This window comes from Nanorana parkeri, unplaced genomic scaffold (genome assembly GCF_000935625.1).
Source record: "Nanorana parkeri isolate BGI_ZX_2015 unplaced genomic scaffold, ASM93562v1 scaffold779, whole genome shotgun sequence".
Taxonomy (NCBI): domain Eukaryota; kingdom Metazoa; phylum Chordata; class Amphibia; order Anura; family Dicroglossidae; genus Nanorana; species Nanorana parkeri.
The window spans coordinates 574977-592882 of record NW_017307047.1 but is presented as its reverse complement, the minus strand read 5'-3'; the positions used below and the strand labels follow the sequence as shown (position 1 = coordinate 592882).

Sequence of the window (17906 nt, the reverse complement as noted above, 5' to 3'; positions counted from 1 at the left end):
CTGGGCCAAGCTTCAGTATCTTGCTAGTCGGCCCCGCTGGCTCTCAAAATACCTGAACAATCTGATTGGATGCAGGCATTGCTCAGGTGCTTTGAGAGCCAGCGGTGCCGACTAGCAAGATACTGAAGCTTGGCCCAGTGGGAGGTTCCTCCATCCACACAGTTTAGCATAGATGGAGGAATCTGTGTCACTTTTCCCATCTGACCATAGAAAGTCTGCAGATAATCTCTAGGTGTATGGCCAGGTTTATTCTGTGCTCTGAGTTGTATGTGTAGTTCAGTGTACACAAACAGAACAAGGGCCAACAGGAAACAGCACCTGTGTAAACAACCTTTGCTTCTGATTTAATTTATCATCCTTTTGTCTCTTCACATCCAGGCCACTGCCCCCGTTCGCGAAGATGTCGACATCACAAGAACGAATCTGGAGTTCCTTCAGGAGCAGTTCAATCGGATTACAACGCACATCCTACACTGTGCAGGTACGTAACCCACAGGAGGAGGAATGTATCTGGGGGAATAGGAAAGGGTCTGTGCCTTGCTCTTTCCCTCCTCAGCTGCCTAACGGAGAACTGGACACTGCCAAAAAAAACCCCAAATCCTATTATTCATTACATGCTGCAACACATACTAATGTGCGCACACACTTTGCTCTGCCTGTGAGATTCACCGTCGGCTCCTTGCAAGGTCCAGCATCTGTCGTCCTTGCTGCTAAGTGGTCACAGATGACCGTTGAATTCCTCCTGCTTCAATGGTTGGTTGGGATTTCCCTCACTTCTTGTACTGTCAGTATAGTGGATCAGAAAGGTAAGGGAAGCGATCCTGTGCTACATTCCAGCTAGCTAACCACTGAGCTGGGGCGGTTTGCAGTGTTTTTCCTGAGTCTGCCACTGATGGCCCCGATCACTATCTCCTGCTAGAGTCCACACTCTCCTTGGACTGTTCCCTATTCCCCTCCTCTGTTGTCCAGGGAGGAATTGTCTGCGACTGTGTCAGAATTGTTTAGTAAAGTTTCTGCCATGAACGCTGACTCGTAACATAGGGGACACAAGCATGTTTTACGCCCTCTCCCTCAGTCTGTCTCTTTCAAGCCATATGTGATAGTTTGGAGGTGTGACAGGTTCTCTTTTATGGACCTGCCCTCCAGAACAGATCATCTGTGCAGTTTCTGACAGCTGAGACAAGTGGCGCTGTGATTACAGGGCTCCGGTCTCACTGATCACACAGAGAGCGGAGAATGGACGTTCTTCGCTCTGCTCCCCGCTCTCCATCCTGAGCTCATTTGTCATGGTCGCCAGAAGAGCGGGGGAGCCTGAAAACCAAGGCAGGGAGGGAGGGGACAGACCATCAGGCTGCTGCAAGTGATCTGATCACATAACGTGTATAAAGCGTGCTTCGGCGCCCCGCTTGCCCAAAGCAGAGCTAAATGTAGAAAAAAACTGCCCGCCCGGGAACTGTATTTCCGTGCGATGGGATTTCCACACCCCTGGTGGATGTTCAGGCCTCAGATGATGGGAGCTTCAGGCGTAGGGTCCTCAGGCAGCTCTTTAAGCTTTAAGGTTCTTGTGGGCCTGTTGGTATGTTTGTCGCTGTGTTGCCCACCTCTCAGTTGAACTGCTTTTGGACGTCCTATATGTCATAGAATTCTTCTGACTCTGTGTCCCTATAAACCGTTATGACTATAAAACCATTTTTTTTCTGAGCTTTTACCGGCAATTTTTAAGATTTTGTTTTTTTAATGCCGCACCGTTATATTCTGCCTCCTGTCCGCACCCCCCAAGTTGGCAGCAGTAGATCCAGCAATTCTGGTAAAATGAATAGAGAAATGAGGAGCTCTGAAGGCCGACTTACCCTGTCATAGAAGCTAGTAAAATGTTTTGTATTGTCTTGTAGACGCCACATTCGGACAGCGGCTTCTGGAGATGTGTAACCAGTCATTGTTTGAGTGGCTTGCCCTGAATTTATACTGCCTGCGAGGAGACCAGCACGCTCTCACATCCGTCATCAACGAGAGAATCGTAAGTGACCTCCTATGCTTGTACATGTCTCATAGTCCATTGTAGTGATTTACCTTATTCCAAACTATCCATCACTTTCAGTTCAGTGGTAATGTATTTTAAACGTCATGTGTAAGACAAAGCGGGCAACGCACAGCATCTGGTACAGGGAAAGGCAGCATACAATGTTTGCACCAGAAGGGTTATGCAGCTGCCTCCAGGAGAAATGGACACTAGGCAAAACCAATTAAGGAGAATTATTAGGAGAGTGAAAGGCACTCATCCCCATAATTAGAGCCAACCTGTAACACTGCAGCTACCATATGTCGGCTCTATAGATCGATAACTGAGTGATCACATAATGCTCATTTCCTGATCTGCTTCCTACAGAGAGCAGTGACCGTCAGTTATCACCCCCCGCAGGGATTCCCCTCTCCATTCCTCCGGCGCTGCCTGCAGGGACGCCTCTTCCAGGCTTCCTCAGGAGGTAGATTTCAGAGACTTTCACGCCAAATCATGATGTATCACCAAAGCAAGACATCAAACATCCCAATGGTGCGATCCATCAAACCCCCAGCTCCTCCTGTGTGGGCCAGAGGGCAAATGAGATCACCGGCTGAACCGCAGGAGCCCAACTCTAGTTAAGGGATCTATTGCAAGGGCTCCTCAATCCGAGTGCCTTCAGACGGCATGTAAATCAAAGCCAAGACATAATTGCTGGTTGCCTGGGTGTCACAGTGATGGCTTTGTTAAACTTTGTAAAGTACTAGCGCAGAACAATTATGTGTTGGCTTTGGAGGAACAAGTGATTTACATGCTGTCTGAAGGCACACTGAGGAGCCCTTGCAATAGATCCCTTAACTAGAGGTGTGCTCCTGCTCTTTCGGCCACTGATCTCCTCCTTATTCCTCCTACGGCCCACCCAGGGGAAGCTGGGGTTTGATGGTTTGCAGCATTTGGATGTTTGATGTTTTGCTGTGGTGATGCAACATGGTTTAGCATGAGAGTCTCTGAAATCTACCTCCCTGAGGAAGCCTGGAAGAGGCGAAACGCGCCGAGGCAATCAGACCACAATCCAATCTTCTCATTCCAGCAGGACTTTCTGATAGCGGTAATTTACTGCAAGTCCCAATGGTGTCCTATACAGGGTCCATGATGGTCATGTTACTTGTATTATGTTTTTAATACAGGTCGGGTTTCTGTTTTTTCTCTTTAAATTATGTATGTTTCTATCAAAGTTGAAATGTAGCTCTGAGTGCAATCTAAAGCCCCTTACAATCTCTTCCTTTGGTAGTTTACTATTATGGGGTGGTGCCTTGGAGCTACTCTGCCCTAACCAGGCTCTTGGTCGGATTTTGCAAAATAGCGATCCAATCAGCCGCTATGCTTGTGCTGTATTCTAGTTCTGGGGGCCCTGCACTGTTGGGTGACGGTCGGGATGAACAATGAATATCCATGTTCTGGGGCTGTGATGTCGGTTTCTGTTTCGTGTTGCCATTACTTACTTCCCTCTCATCTTCCCTCTCAGAGGAGACTCTCCACCGATGTTTCTCCTGCATTAGTTTCCTGGGTGACTTCCGTCCTGTCCCTGCGACTGCAAGCTCTTCTGGGCCAAATGCCGGTGACGGAAGGAGAGGTGCAGAGGCACGTCCGCAGAGCGGGGGACCCTCCTCGGGTGAGTACAGATACAATAGCAGTAAGTCTCATCAGGGAAAGCATTGAAATGTTACTCTCATCTGCGATTGGCGTTTTAATTTCCTGTTTAAAGTGAACCTGTGCTATGCCCCATGCCGGCACCACTGGCGGCACATACATATACCTATCTCCCCTTCACTCTGTGACTGCTCCATTCACTGGAGATTTGTCACCTGGAGCTTACACATCACTGAGTATAAGCTTCCTGCTCCTGTGTGACGGCCAAACACCAGCGCTGTCACCTGGGAAGAAGGGAAGGTTTACTTCCCTTCCCTATACTTGGAAGTACCAGATAGGTTTCTTCACTGCCAATGACAGGTAGGTGAAAGGAAAGTACTTGCTGGTAGGGGGGAGGGGTACCATTAAGGTGAAATCGGGGTGGGATGACATTTTGTCTTGGGACCCCTATATCCTCTGTTTTGCCATTCACCAATAAAGTGAACCAGTTGTCCTGCACGGCATGGATAAGGCATTTGTTTACTGGAAGTAATATTGGATATTTTTATTGATTACTGTGGAAACAGTTTGTTTGTTTTTCTTTTTGTTTCACAATTCATAGGAACATCTTTTCATGTCCTGGTTGTGTTCCATGGCTTTTCCATTCCATCCTCATCTTCTGTCCTTCTCTCTCACTAGGTTACAGAGCTGTCCCCTCAGGAGCAGCCAATGGAGACCTCTCCGCCTGAGGCCCAGGTAATACCAACAAGGTCCTTTTCAGTGGGTCTGTTGGCGCCCGCATACCTTCTGTATTGTGCAGAATTTTCAGTGCTATAATTTCGGAATCTAGCTACATGGGCTTTTTTTGGATCACGTGTCATGGATGGTTTCAGGATGGACTGGAATAGGAGCAGAGAGATGGTGTAAAATATTTAATTTTCATCAGAAGGGCGTGTAGTATGATTTTTTTTTTTTTAATGTTTATTTGGCTTTTGGAACACGCAGAAATGACCTTTTTAAAGGGTTACTTAACATTTTCACAAAAAATAAAAAGGTCAACCAACTCACAACACCCTTCATCCCCCCTTCTCCAATTCCCTCTGTAATGATGACCCTCGCCCGCCGCCCTGACAGCCCGTATAGCTGTCCTGGCACTAGAAAACGTCATTACGCAGCTCTGGAGGTTCTATGGCAGTGGTTCTCAACCTTTTCTAGGGCTGGGACCCCTTGGTAACATTTAGGAATGCACCAATACTAGTATCTGTGTGGGCTCTCAGATGGCCAGTGTGGGCTCTCTTGCGGTCAATGGGGCTCTCTCGCTCGGTCTGGTGGCCAGTGTGGGCCTCTGTGGTGGTCAAGCCGGCATTCAACTCCCCTCACTCCCGCCCGCTACCCTCTCTTTGATCCTCCTCGGCTGCCGGTGCTGCAGCGCCATCCGGCGGCCGGGGAATTGAACCTGCTGCTTTAGGGGGTGGCTGAGGAGCCTCTCACCTAGCGCAGTACAAAGCATGTGGTGACCCCCTCAACAGTGGGTTGTGACCCGCTTTTGGGTCACGACCTACAGGTTGAGAACCACTGCTCTATGGCAACATAATGCTTGCAATGCGGAGGAGTGATTGGTGCAATGAGAATCTCTTCTGAGCCACCTTTTTTTCCGGTACAGCGTCTCAAAACAAAGAAGAGATTCTCATTGGTCAGTGTGGTCACATGTCTACACAGAGGGATTAGGCAACCCATAAAAGAAGATTGCTAATCCCAGTTGTGTGGGCAGTGACTCGCCTTCGCTGTATTGCAGAGCTGCAGTTACCACTGGTATCCGTCCCGTCAGTATATCATGAAATGCACCTTTTACAGATTTGTTCCCCTTCTGACTGTCGCGCTTATGTGGGGTTGAGGAAGAAGGAGATAATAACTGAAAGATGAAACCCCCCAAAAAACTATTTTGTGATTATTGATGTATAAAATGTAATGTCTGGAGTTCAAAAAAATCCTGTTTTAGTTTCTCATTGATTTGTCCCCGTCCTATTTCCTGTGTCCCCTGATTGCATTCTATTACACATTGATGGTCTCCCTTTATTCTGTCCTGCAGCCGGGTGTCTCTTCTCCAGCCCCTGCCACCACAGTGGAAGAAGTCCTCTTTCTGCCCACTCAGGCTTCAGCACCAGTTCTATGCCCGGACTCCGAGCTCCCCCAACAAGAAGAGGCCGGGTCTGAGCCATGGGCAGCAGCGGTGCCACCAGTGAGTGCCTTTCGGTTGTCACCGGTCTTTACTATTTATCCTGTTACACTCTCACCATTCTGTTTTTGGCCCTTGTATTGAGACCGTACTATCCTCTCCCTCTGGTTTTCCTTCTCCAGGAGTGGGTCCCCGTCATTAGGCAGGACATTCAGAACCAACGGAAGTTAAAGCAGCAACCACCACTGAGTGACGCCTACCTGAGCGGGATGCCTGCCAAGAGACGTAAGGTAGGCATGTTTTGGCTGGTGCAATGTGTCTTTTGTTGTGTTGTGATTTCATCATGGCTTCTCTCTCTCTCACTCTTTCAGACAATGCAAGGAGAAGGCCCTCATCTCTCCCTCTCGGAGGCTGTGAATCGGGCAGCGAAGTGCACAGGAGCCAAACCAGAGACCAGTATGGAGAGTCTGAGGAGAGAGCTGGACAACAGTGAGGTACAAGGCCGATACAGGGAACAGGTGAGTACATTGGACAGATTTAGGGAATGCTGAGAACTGATTTTGATGGAGTGCATGGGAAGCGAGCTGCTGCAAAAGTTGAACTCCAGCTAGCATAAGGATCAGATCCTGTTTTGATATTAGCCTCCTGTTCCCTGTATAGTAGCCCTTAGACTGGGGAGGGAGGGCGGGCAGTAGTGGAAGCCAATCAGGTGAGAGCAGAGTAAGCGGAACTGATAACTTATCAGTGTGTTGCTCCTCCATTGTCCAATGAGCGTTCCGCACGGAGTGGAGGGAACACCTCTGTATTTATTACATGTGACAGAGAAAGTTGTCACCCTCCTGGCTGTGCTGTGTGGCGGAGTTGTATAAATCACAAAAGTGGCTGAACAGAACTACTTAGCTTTTGGCAGATAAGACAAGATTTCCCATCACCTACACTGTGACCACTGTCACCAGAGCAGGATGATCCCTCTCTCCTTTCCCTCACAAAAAAAAAAAGACTTCTCCATGCAATACAAAGCACAAAACAAGTTATAACCTCGGCACTCCAGCTGTTGAGGAACTACAAGTCCCACAAGACATTGCAAACTCTGACAGCCCACAGGCATGACTTGCAGAGGCATGATGGGATTTTGTAATTTTAACACAGCTGGAGTGCCTACCCCTGGAGTAAACCATTTCCTAGAGGCTGCCATTGTGACTTCCTTCTGGAAATGCTGGTTGCCTGACTTCAGACGAGTCTGCAGATCAGGAAAGTCCGAATTCTTTATCTGTACACCCCTCAGGGTTGGTGACTTGGAGTATCGAAGCAATAAGCTCACCAAGAATGAGCAACAGCAGCGACCGCTTCTATGAAATGATTTCCTTTAAAAGACCTGGTCTGGTGACCACCGTCCTTGGGACAGGAAGTGGAGGGAAACTTTAACAGGGACACAGAATTCAGAACTTGACACACTCAACCCATAAATAAATGGCTGGCGTTTCTCTCCTTGTACTGCCATGAACTCGTATTGTATGGCAAGGTTTTTAGTGTAATGATGTTTTTTTTTCCAGCTGTGTCAGGATATCCAGAAAATTCTACAAGACAACGAGTCGTATAATCCTCAGAGGTTCCCGAACACGCAGAGAGCATTCAAGGGGGACCCCTAGACCTCCAGGCCCCTCTCCTGTGTATTCCTAATAAATTGTCCTACGTGTACCTCAGTTCTGTTGTATGGATATGGCTTACATGACTTGTACCCCAGTATCGAGACTCCTACTTGTTCACTGTGTTCCCCCCTCCATGTTTGAAACCTGTTGTGCTACAAGACTCACACAAAGCTTTTATATGGAACTCCCCGTCTGCATCAAGAAGCTCAGCAGGTCCGGCAGACATCGGAAATCATGACTTCACGTCTACGCCGAGATCGGCCTGGAAACAGAACGCACTTTTCTTACTGCTATGAATGGGGGGGGATTTCAGTGTGTAATGGCTGCTCTACTCCCCCTTTTAAAAGCAACGCACAGTCCCTGTGTAACCCGCCCCCCACAAATTTATTACCCCTAAATAAAAGTCTTCTGAGACAACACTGAAACGTGTCACATCTTCAGGTGAATACTGGTAACCCGGAGTGTAAAGTGATAGAACATCTTTTGGCAGAGATCAGAAACGATGAACCTGCCCTTCAATGGGGAATTAATTCCCGATCGCTCCTCCTGATATATGGAGGTCATATTGAGTGATGTCTCATGAATGGGATCCTTCTAGGTAACCATCTGAATCTTTGTCATCATATGTTGTTTGGTTTAGTGCTATTTGTGTTCTAGACACCTTGTATATCCTTATGTAAAAATCCTGTCCGAGGGCAGACACCAGAGTGCCTACTACATGGTATGACCAAGGTTTGTGGACACCTGACCTGAGTACACCTACTCTATGGCCAAACGTATATGTGGACTTGCCTCAAAATCCAGCTCCGATGTTTCCAGTAAAGGGGGCAGTCAATGCTACATCATACAAAGATATCCATTGAGGGACATGTGACATTTTAGACTCTCGGGTTATACTGCCAGTCTAACAACTCTTGTGTCCCTCAATGAACTCCAAGACAAGGATGTTACAGTGAATACACAAATCCTTTTACTGGACAGTTGTGCACTTTCACCCATGCGACAACTGTTTGGGGGAAGGTCCTTTACTGTTCCAGCATGAATGTGCCCCTGTCTACAAAATGAGCTCCAAAAGAACATGGTTTGATGAGTCTGAAGTGGAGGAACTTTAGTGGCCTACACAGAGCCCAGACCTCAACTCTACTGAGCACCTTTAGAATGAGTTGGAATGCTGATTGCGAGTCCAATCTTTTCATTCAACATCAGTACCGCACCTTACAAATGAATGTGTGGCTGAGTTGGCACAAATTTGCACAGATGCACTACAAAATCTTGTAGAAAGCCTTCCCAGAAGAGTGGAGGCTGTTCTATCTGCAACGGGAGGCCAATGTGTTACTAATGTCCAACAAGCTCTTTATAGGTGTACTGGTTGGGAGTCCGAAAACATTTAGAAGGGAATATATCAAAACTGGAGCAGTTGTGCATGACAACCAATCAGCTTCTTTCTCATTTTCTAATCGGACCTGAGCAAACTGAAGAGAGACGCTGATTGGTTGTCATGGGCAACAGCTCTAAATTTTGTCTGTTCCAGGTTTGATAGATTCCCCCTTAGTGATATAGGGAGCAATTCAATAAAACATGCAACTCTCTTCTGGCCTATTAGTCCTGTGCTAAATTCATGAAAACCGTGCAACAAATTCAGGTAGTTATGTGCAACGTTGTTGCGGTATTGCTGCTACAAATTAAGAAATGCCGCTATATTGGTGGTCAGCAAAGTGGAGGGAAATAAGACCCCCTTCCGTGTTGGAATAAATTGTCACGTGTATGTATTGCGTCACTGGCAAAATTCTGTCAGGTGTCTGCGATGCTCTTTATGAATTCCAGGGACTGCGTATTATTAACAGGAAAGTTTATTTTGTGCCCCTCTCCGGTTTAGGCCTCGTTCACACCAGCCACAGCGTGTTCCGGCCTGAATGCTTTGTGTTGGGGTGGGGGGGGCGGTGTGGTGGTACATTGAACTCAATGGCACCACAGCCACGCCCTCCGGCCGCAGTGCAATCGGCTGCAAGGGGACGTGTGGCACATCAATGGATGTGATCCGGTCCGAAAAATGCTGCAAGTGCCATCAATCGGGCCGGATCGCACTGGCCGGTGTGAACTAACCCTTTAGTGTGACTGTTTCTGGGGCTTGACTTTCCTGTGAAGCCTCGCCCACTGCCACTTTCTTGCTGCCCTGGTGGATTAAGGCAGTTGTCAATGGACAGTGCACTAGCAGTTAAAAGTCAAACAACATCCCGCCTTAGTCACAAAGGCCACCTCAATCAGAGTGGGACATAGGAGAGGCTTTTCTGGCCAATAACATAAATAGCAAACATGCAGTGGCATCTGCCCATAGAAAGACTACAATTAAGTGTTCGAGCTAAGTATGTGTTCAGTGGGGTCAGGGAAGTAAGGCCTTCAGTAACCGAGTGAAACTAGATCTAGAGGGGTTCTTGGGTATTAAGTTAACACCATCAACATGTTGTTGAATTGGGGCTGTTAAATGCTGAAAATGGCTGTTTAGATTCACTTAAAGATGACCACATACAGGCAGATCTTCAACATCAGTTCTTCAGGTAGTCACTGGAACCTTCTGACCAATTGTGTTCAGAGGAAAATGCAATGCACATATACACAGAAAATTCTGCAATGAAAATCAGATTCGTTGTCTATTGGTTACAAAAATATTCTGCAAATTTTTTTTTTTCCCCACCAAATTCTCCATGCTATGATGATTGTTCTCCTGATCTGGGTTTGGTACTGCAGCCCTAGCTAGGTCAGCTGTCACAATGATACGTCAGGTGCTCACGTTACTTTTACTGGTCTGTATAAGGCTAATTACAATGCTTTCTCCATCATCCGTTGAGGGACACGGCTCTGAAGAATTCTGACACGTAGGGTTATGCTGATGCCTTCAGAAGAAAGGGACACTAAGCAAAAAATATAAAGCATGCCACTTTAAGATTATAACCCCTCCCACTGAGGGGGGGGGGCGCACAACACATTACTGATGATGTCATGTTCACTCAGATATAGAGGGTCATCCCTCATGTAAGTTATACTGCGATTAGATATCAGTGACACTTATCTAGGTGTCAGGAGCACACACTCTTTCCTTCCTTCATTAAGCAAACCAGATTCAAATCAACAATACACCCAACGTATGCTTGCCAAACACGATGTCATATCCTTGATGCAGTAGCGGAGCTGTGACAGATTGGCTCTGCATCAGAAAGTAATGGTTGCCTTCATAATTGCAGACATGAGAAACTCAGTTTCGGAATATTTTTTTCCTCTTCAGTTCTTTGCGTCCCAGCTTCCCACATCTTGGCAGCGTTGGATGAACTTCTTTTACACAGTTCAAGGTCTGTTAGAGTCACGTGCTAATATTCCCATTACCTGTTTAAACAGGTTCCAGTAAAAACCTTGAACAGTTCCCAAACCCACCGAAAGACTGTGGGGGGAATTTATCAAAGCAGATGCGCCAGTTTTAGCCTTTTATTTTTAATGTGCAGATCTGTCTTTCAACATGTGCCCCCCATTTTGCCCTGAGCTTACACTACTTTTCCAACTGCATGTGTTTTGCACCTTTTTTGCACTTGTTCTGGGCTGTCTGAAACTGTAGCATCATCTACGAAAACTCACAACTTAAGAAGTCCCCATGACCACTTTTTCAAGAAGCGACAGTTAAGCTTTTTGACTGAAGTTACAAGTCTTCTTTCCTGGAGTCTATTAAACCTTATTTATGAAGAACATTACACTAGCTTGATAAATCTGGTGCAAATATATTCAGTGCAAGTTCAAACACTCGCAATTCCCCGTGTCTGTTTCTGGATTGAAAGCACTCAATGAGTTTGTACTTCTTCACAAATTCTGGATGCTATCCATTTGGTCAGTTGTGGCCTCTGCTGGGCAAGATTTTTTTTTCTTTTTGGGGGGGGGGTTTCATAGAGAAAGGATGTACAGCGACACATTCCTGTATTTACAGCTCATCAGAGTTTCCTTTGCGATAGGCAACTCTCATTATGAAGCCGTGGTTCTTCCCTTCGGGTTGGCTGCAGCTCTAAGAGTTTTTACAAAAGTTCTTGCTCCAGTTTTTTTTTATTGCAAGGGCATTCAGATCAGCAGATGCTTAGATGTCTTTTACTTCAACAGTCTCCTACTACTTTTGAACTCAATGTCTAGACGGTGCTGCGGACATTCAAGGAGTTCGGGTGGATTCTGAACATTGACAAGTCCTCCCTAGTTCCATCACATCACTCGGAGTATTTAGGTCTTCTGTTTGATACTCTTCAAGCAAAAGTGTTCCGTCCTCAAAAACAAAATATTGATGTTGCGGGATCAAGTTCGGTCACTTTGATCCCATTGCTGTTACTCTCTTAGAACCTGCATGAGAATACTGGGATTGATGGTGTCGGCGTTTAAAGCTGTAACTTTTGCTCAGTTCCATTCCAGGACTTTACAGGGGAACATTTTTACAGCATGGGACAAGTCTCCGCTATCGCTGGACAAGACGAATCGATTGAGTGGCCAAGTGCAAGGTTTGTTGGTCGCTAGAGGAATCAAAGCTTCAGATTCATGTCCTGGACTTGAGAACAATGTGTTTGTCATTTCTCCAAACCCTTCTTCTGTCTGGGTGCCTGATTTGGATTTATCAGACAATGCTACAGTGATGGAATACATCACAAGGGAGGCACCAGGAGTGTGGCGGCAGCAATGGAAGTACATTCGATCTCTGATTGGGCAGAACTTCAGGTTCCAGCTATTTCAGCCGTGCACATTCAACAGGTAGACGCTTTGATCCAGGCAAATGGTCTCTCCATTCAGAGGTGTTTCAACAAGTTTGTCACCACTGGAGAACACCAGATGTGGATCTTCTGGCTTCTCATCACAAGGTGGACAGAGTGAGATCCAATGGCAGATGCCTTAGCAGCTTCCGTGGCATCAGTACACAATGTGTGTGTGTATAATTATATATATATTTATTTTTCCCCCCTCCACTCAAGGTTACCTCAACTGCTTCACAGGATTATACACAAAATAATTCCAGTCATTCTCATTGCTCCAGTTTGGCCTGGCAAGGTGTGGCATGCCGATTTGATTAATCTGTTGGCAGACAATCCCTGGCTTCTTCCAGATCTGTAATCTCAGAGCCCAATCTTCCGCCATGCTTCTTGGTTGCTGGCTTTAACCTGTTGAACCCTAAGGGAATTTCAGATGCTGCTGTTCCCACTAAGCTTAAAGTGACATTAAACCCTCAGATTTTATAACATAAAACAATACTGTAATGTGTGCCTTACTGTAATCCATGGTAGTTTCCCTTCTCTTTGCTGCTCTTCCTTTTAAATCTGTATCTGTTCTCATGCTTGGGGAGAACTTCCCTTTGCAGCAGACTGCCTTGTCTCTGAAATGGCTACATGGTGTCTGTGTGAAGGTGAAAGGAAGAGCAGCAAAGAGAAGGGAAACAACCATGGATTACAGTAAGGCACACATTACAGTATTGTTTTATGTTAACAAATCTGAGGGTTTAATGTCACTTTAAGGCTCGTAGATGTTCTACTCGCTAGATTGTTTTATCATACATGGAAAGTTTGGTTTTTGTTGGTGTGATTCTTTGGGATTTTTCACACGTGCGCTTCTATATTACAAATTTTTACTATCCTTTAAACTTGGGGTAGATCAACATTTAGCAAGAACCATAAAGCGTCAGAGTTCTGCCTTGTCTGTCCTTTTTCAATGTACTTTGGCATCTAGTCCCTTGATTCGTACTTTTGCTCAGGGAGTTGCACAGATGGTTCCTCCTGATAGGTTTCCTTTTCCTTTGTTGGCCTTGAACGTGGTTTATCATTTTTACAAAACCTCCTTTTGAACCTCTATGAGGCATTTTTTCTTTGTCTTGTTATCCAAAAAGGTTGCTTTCCTTGTGGCCATTACCTTGGTTAGAAGGATTTCTGATTTGTTTGCTTTGTCTTCTACCTAAGAACCCTATTTGGTTCCTAACAAGGACATGGTTGTTTTAAGACCGCAGGTTTCCAAGATAGTCTCCACTTTCATTTCAAGGACTACATTGTTTTCCCTTCAGTTTGTTCAGCTCCGGCTCATCATAAGAACATTTCTCTTTTTGCATGTTGTGCGGGTAACTAATGTTGATCTTTCAGCCACAGCTTCCTTTCGGCATTCGGACTCTTTATTGTTCTTTTAGATAGGACTATAAAAGGTTGATCCGCTTCTAGATCCACCAACCTAGACAATGGACGATTGAGAAAAGGATTTTACAGTTGAGGGACACAGCTGCCTCCCCTCGAGTTCCTTTGTACTGTTTGCTACAACTGACAAATGTGAGGGGGGTTATGTCGATAGTGACAGGCTTTTGTTTGCGTAGTGCCCATTTCTATTACAGGCAGCAGCATAACCCTATGTCTCAGAATTCTTCAGAGTTGTGTCCTTCAATACTCTGAGAAACATATTTCTTTGGTAAGAACAAAATCCTATTACTTCTTTCAGACTTGGGACCTATTGTCCATCGATTAGACATATAACGGGACAAATGTCTTCTGACCATAACGCCCATCTTTCCCTATACAGGGCCATACTTTTGGATTAAGATGTCGCGGAAGATCGGTCTAAATAAAAGAACGGAGCGGGAGAAAATACTCTTTATTTATCAGAAAAAAAGGGGACCAAAAAAAAAAATCAAAATATAAATTTGTTGGGGAGCTTCTGGATGTGGGAAAAATGGAGCAAAACTCTGATGGTAAAAACTGGACAGGGGCTTCTATTGTCATTCGTAAGATCCTCTCAACAATCGCTCCCCTTAATACCTAGGCAAGAAGGCATATACAATTTTAAGTGACAGGGACCATATTAAGAGGTGTCAGGAGAGTCAAGGTGCTGCATTTCCCTCTGTGTGGGACTCTCTTGTATTTCGGGGATCGCTATCCCGAGTTGGTGGTCTTTCCCAAGGTCTGGGGGTCCAGCGCGAAGTATCTGGCAGAAAGGCCTGGGGAATAAAAGTATAGGATAGGCGTCAGTCAATATCAAGGCAACATCACATACTATTCTGCTCAACAATAGCGGGATATTTTTTTCTTTTTTTAAAGGGTCCTGTCTAAGGCCCATTCATTTCATCAACAATCTTCCCATGAGATTATATGTGCATTGAATGCATTTAACCTGTAAAAGACCTCCCCTTGTGTAGACATCCAAAAGCCCTAAGACTTCTCCTGAGCACCACCATCTTGGACGTGATGCCAGCAGACTCAGAGCGGTCACACAAGTGACACTCTATAGTATTCCCCTTCTTAATTCCCCAGCAACTACATTAAAGGTTATCTACGGGGGCGAGAAGTGGAGGAGCTGGACCAAAACAGCCAGAAATTAGAGACTTCTATAGGAGAGAGTTATGACATGCAAGGAGGGTGAGGGCTGTGCAAAGGAATTGACCCTTCCTGCACATACACTTGATACATATACTTCATTTTTCTGTGTCATTACCTATAATTTTGTTTTTAAGTTAGTGACGGGGTCTGCTTAAAGGAGAAGTATGAAGCGAGTGAAAATCACTCATCCTCATAGTTCGAGCCGAAGTGTGACAATGAAACAATGAAACTGTTACACGTCGGCTCAATAGATTGGGAAGTGAGAGAACGCATATCGTCATTCGCTCACTTCTCAATCATCTCCCTGCAGAGAGCTGTGACTGTTAGTCACGGCTCCCTGCAGGGATCCCCCTCCCTCCGATTCTCCAGTGTTGACTGGCAGAACGGACTGGGGGCGGGCACAGCTGGCTCTGCCTCTAGGTAGGCAGAGCCAGCTGTCATTCACGCAGCTGGGTCGAGCTCAACAGGATTGTCTGTATCCGTCCGGGCTGTGGTGGTCTTGCTATATACAGAGCTTAGGGTGACGGGAGGTGGTTAGTATATGTCCTCACGTGACCATAAAGAGAACTATGGGGAAAAACACTTACCCCATAGTTCTCTTTTAATTTAAACCTCTCTGCTAAGGTAAAGCCGACAACCCCATATTGTACTGTATTTTATCCTATCCACAGGAAGTACATCAGTTCTACTATATCACGTCTTTTATTCCCTTGGAAAACTATGAGATAAACTAAGACCCTCAGTGTATATATCCGCAGACTACCATTCTATTCTATGGCCCGGCTTCATTTCTGTGTCTCCCTGAATCTCCTTGCTGGGGATTAAAGAATAGAGTGCATACTAAACAATCATCACTATTTAGGATGAAATATGGGTCTTTGAGGGGCACACGCCTCATTCACAGCATTGCATGAGGAGCACATAAGGGATGATGGACTGACCTGCTGATAAACATCCAGACGCTGATTTCGGGCAGCTCCATAGCTTGAGTGTGATGATTTTGTCCTAAACACAAAAAGGGAAATGTCAGGTACATCCAAATCATACCTGTATACAGGATAACATGCCCTAACAAGGTAAATCACACCAAGACACAATACAAAATAGATAAATAGGACTTTTAGGCACCTCGGATTTTAGAACAGAAAAGGCCATGTGTTGTCATTCCAAACAGGACATTAGAAATGAACTGGATTTCTGGCAGAACAGGTAGATTTCTGTACTTGGTGTGTTTAAAAAAAAGTTACAACGCAGGGAAATGGGAATATTTTCAACGATGAAGGCAAATTGAAGAGCGTTTTCTTAATTTTTTCTTGACAAGTGTATGTCAAGTCAAAACGTTTTTGTCGTTTTGGATTGAGTAGGGAAGGGTTAAAACCTAGAGGTGCACTTTAATTCTGTTCGTATGCATATGAACTATATACGATTCCTACCAGGTGTACCGACGTTGTGCTTTGCTGGCACCAACAAATGTCTATTTCTACTATTGTGTTCAGATTTTAGGATGCATCATTGGAAACATGTAAAAGGACCCCGTCCCCCAGAACTGATCAGGATCATCATCATCCTTACCTTCCTACTGATGCCTGGATACCAGTTCCAATTCCTGGCGCACACTGCAGATTATCTGGCTGCTTCACATCCAGCGAATGGCTCTGATACTGCCGACAGACACATTTATGTTATTATACAGGAGAGGGTTTTTCACACATTATGAAACTTGAAAGTGTCAATTACGTGGCACATAACAAGGCTCCTGGGTTGCCATATAAAACCACTAAGTGTGTATAAAGATTGTCTGACTTGACTGGGACCTGCTTCTGGATAGAGAAACTTTCAGGATTTAGCATTTTCTGGCATGAATCAACTAGCAGCTCCTGACATCAGAATCCCATTGAAGGAACAAAACAAACTAAAATAAAAAAGCAGAAGAGAAGGAGACATCCATTCTCCTGAGGACACTCAGTAAAACTGGGAGGTGTGAGGTGGAAGGGGTTATGTCCTTAATATCCTTATGCCTAGGGTCCATTTTTCCTGGATGCAGCAGCATAACCCTATGTCTCAGAATTCTTCAGAGCTGTGTCCCTCAAAGGAAGATAGAGAGTCAAAAATCTAAAGCAAAGTCTGCATTTAAAGAAATATGGAATAAACAATAATAAAATGCCAAATACTTTTGTTTGTCTCAAACTATTTCAGAGAAAACGGTCAGTTCTTTTTTCGAGGGAGGAAACCATCAAACGTGTTTATATCTATATGTGCCGGAGTCCTATACAAGGCATACAAAAGGGATTAACCAAATAATATTTTTCTCCAATTATGGGATTATTTACTCCCATAATGATAGAATATATAACATAACATAGTATGTGTGTGCTGTGCATTGTACATATTGTGTTGAACATTATATATCCTACTACTGCCTCTTCTCTCCTGACTAAGCCACCATCTGCTGTGTACAAATCTGCTGCTGAGCACAAACAGAGAATATTGACTGTCCCATTCCCTGGACAACCCATCAGATCAATGAGCCATCAAGAAGGAAATGATAGCGCCATAACAGATAACCGGACCTCATTTCTGACGCTGTGCGACATCGGGCGGCCTGCAGCAGAGAGCTGAAGTGGAGGCAACGTCTGACCAACAGTGACAAGTGAAGGCTGCTGGCCTCCAGATGATAAGGAACCAAATCCCATGACTGGAAGAGGAGCATCCATCATAGACAGAAGAACCTGAAAGGAAAGCAAACATTGAATGATCTAGTGGAGGTGGAGGCAGACATCTACTCCTCAACATGACATGTATGCACAGCACAGGTACAGTACACGCAGCACTGTCATCTCCTTGTCAAACACAATACACGCTATCTTTACGTGAAACGGAACACACATGTGCCTGCTGTGTAGGAGCCGTAGGTAGGTATCCACTCGGTCCAGCATGAAGAGAAGAAAAATAATCAGATGCAGAAGTCATATCCTGTCGGACCTGATGGGGGAGAAACAAACATTACATTCTACCTTTGCTCAAACTTTATACTTTTACTCTAAACCCTAAAATTGACAAAAACTGCTGATCCGTATTCAAGACAAGTCTAAAAT

General features: G+C 45.3%; 2 protein-coding genes across 3 annotated transcripts in view; one reads left to right on the top strand and one right to left on the bottom strand.

Annotated features, from left to right (window-relative positions):
* Nucleotides 1-7872, top strand: part of BAG6 (BCL2 associated athanogene 6) — a 41229-nt gene extending 33357 nt beyond the window's left edge. The window contains exons 20-27 of the mRNA XM_018564774.1: nt 379-481; nt 1893-2017; nt 3525-3671; nt 4328-4384; nt 5718-5867; nt 5987-6094; nt 6176-6322; nt 7358-7872. Of these exons, the coding sequence (XP_018420276.1) occupies nt 379-481; nt 1893-2017; nt 3525-3671; nt 4328-4384; nt 5718-5867; nt 5987-6094; nt 6176-6322; nt 7358-7453 (933 nt within the window). The 3' untranslated portion in view covers nt 7454-7872. The remainder of the gene's footprint in view (nt 1-378; nt 482-1892; nt 2018-3524; nt 3672-4327; nt 4385-5717; nt 5868-5986; nt 6095-6175; nt 6323-7357) is intronic.
* A 6204-nt stretch (nt 7873-14076) lies between these two features.
* PRRC2A (proline rich coiled-coil 2A) overlaps nt 14077-17906 on the bottom strand; it is a 64897-nt gene continuing 61067 nt past the window's right edge. For both annotated transcript variants that reach the window (XM_018564772.1, XM_018564773.1), the window contains 5 exons: nt 17698-17793; nt 17382-17540; nt 16384-16472; nt 15753-15816; nt 14077-14432 (listed from right to left, as the gene is read on the bottom strand). In XM_018564772.1, the coding sequence (XP_018420274.1) occupies nt 14316-14432; nt 15753-15816; nt 16384-16472; nt 17382-17540; nt 17698-17793 (525 nt within the window). In that variant the 3' untranslated portion in view covers nt 14077-14315. The remainder of the gene's footprint in view (nt 14433-15752; nt 15817-16383; nt 16473-17381; nt 17541-17697; nt 17794-17906) is intronic.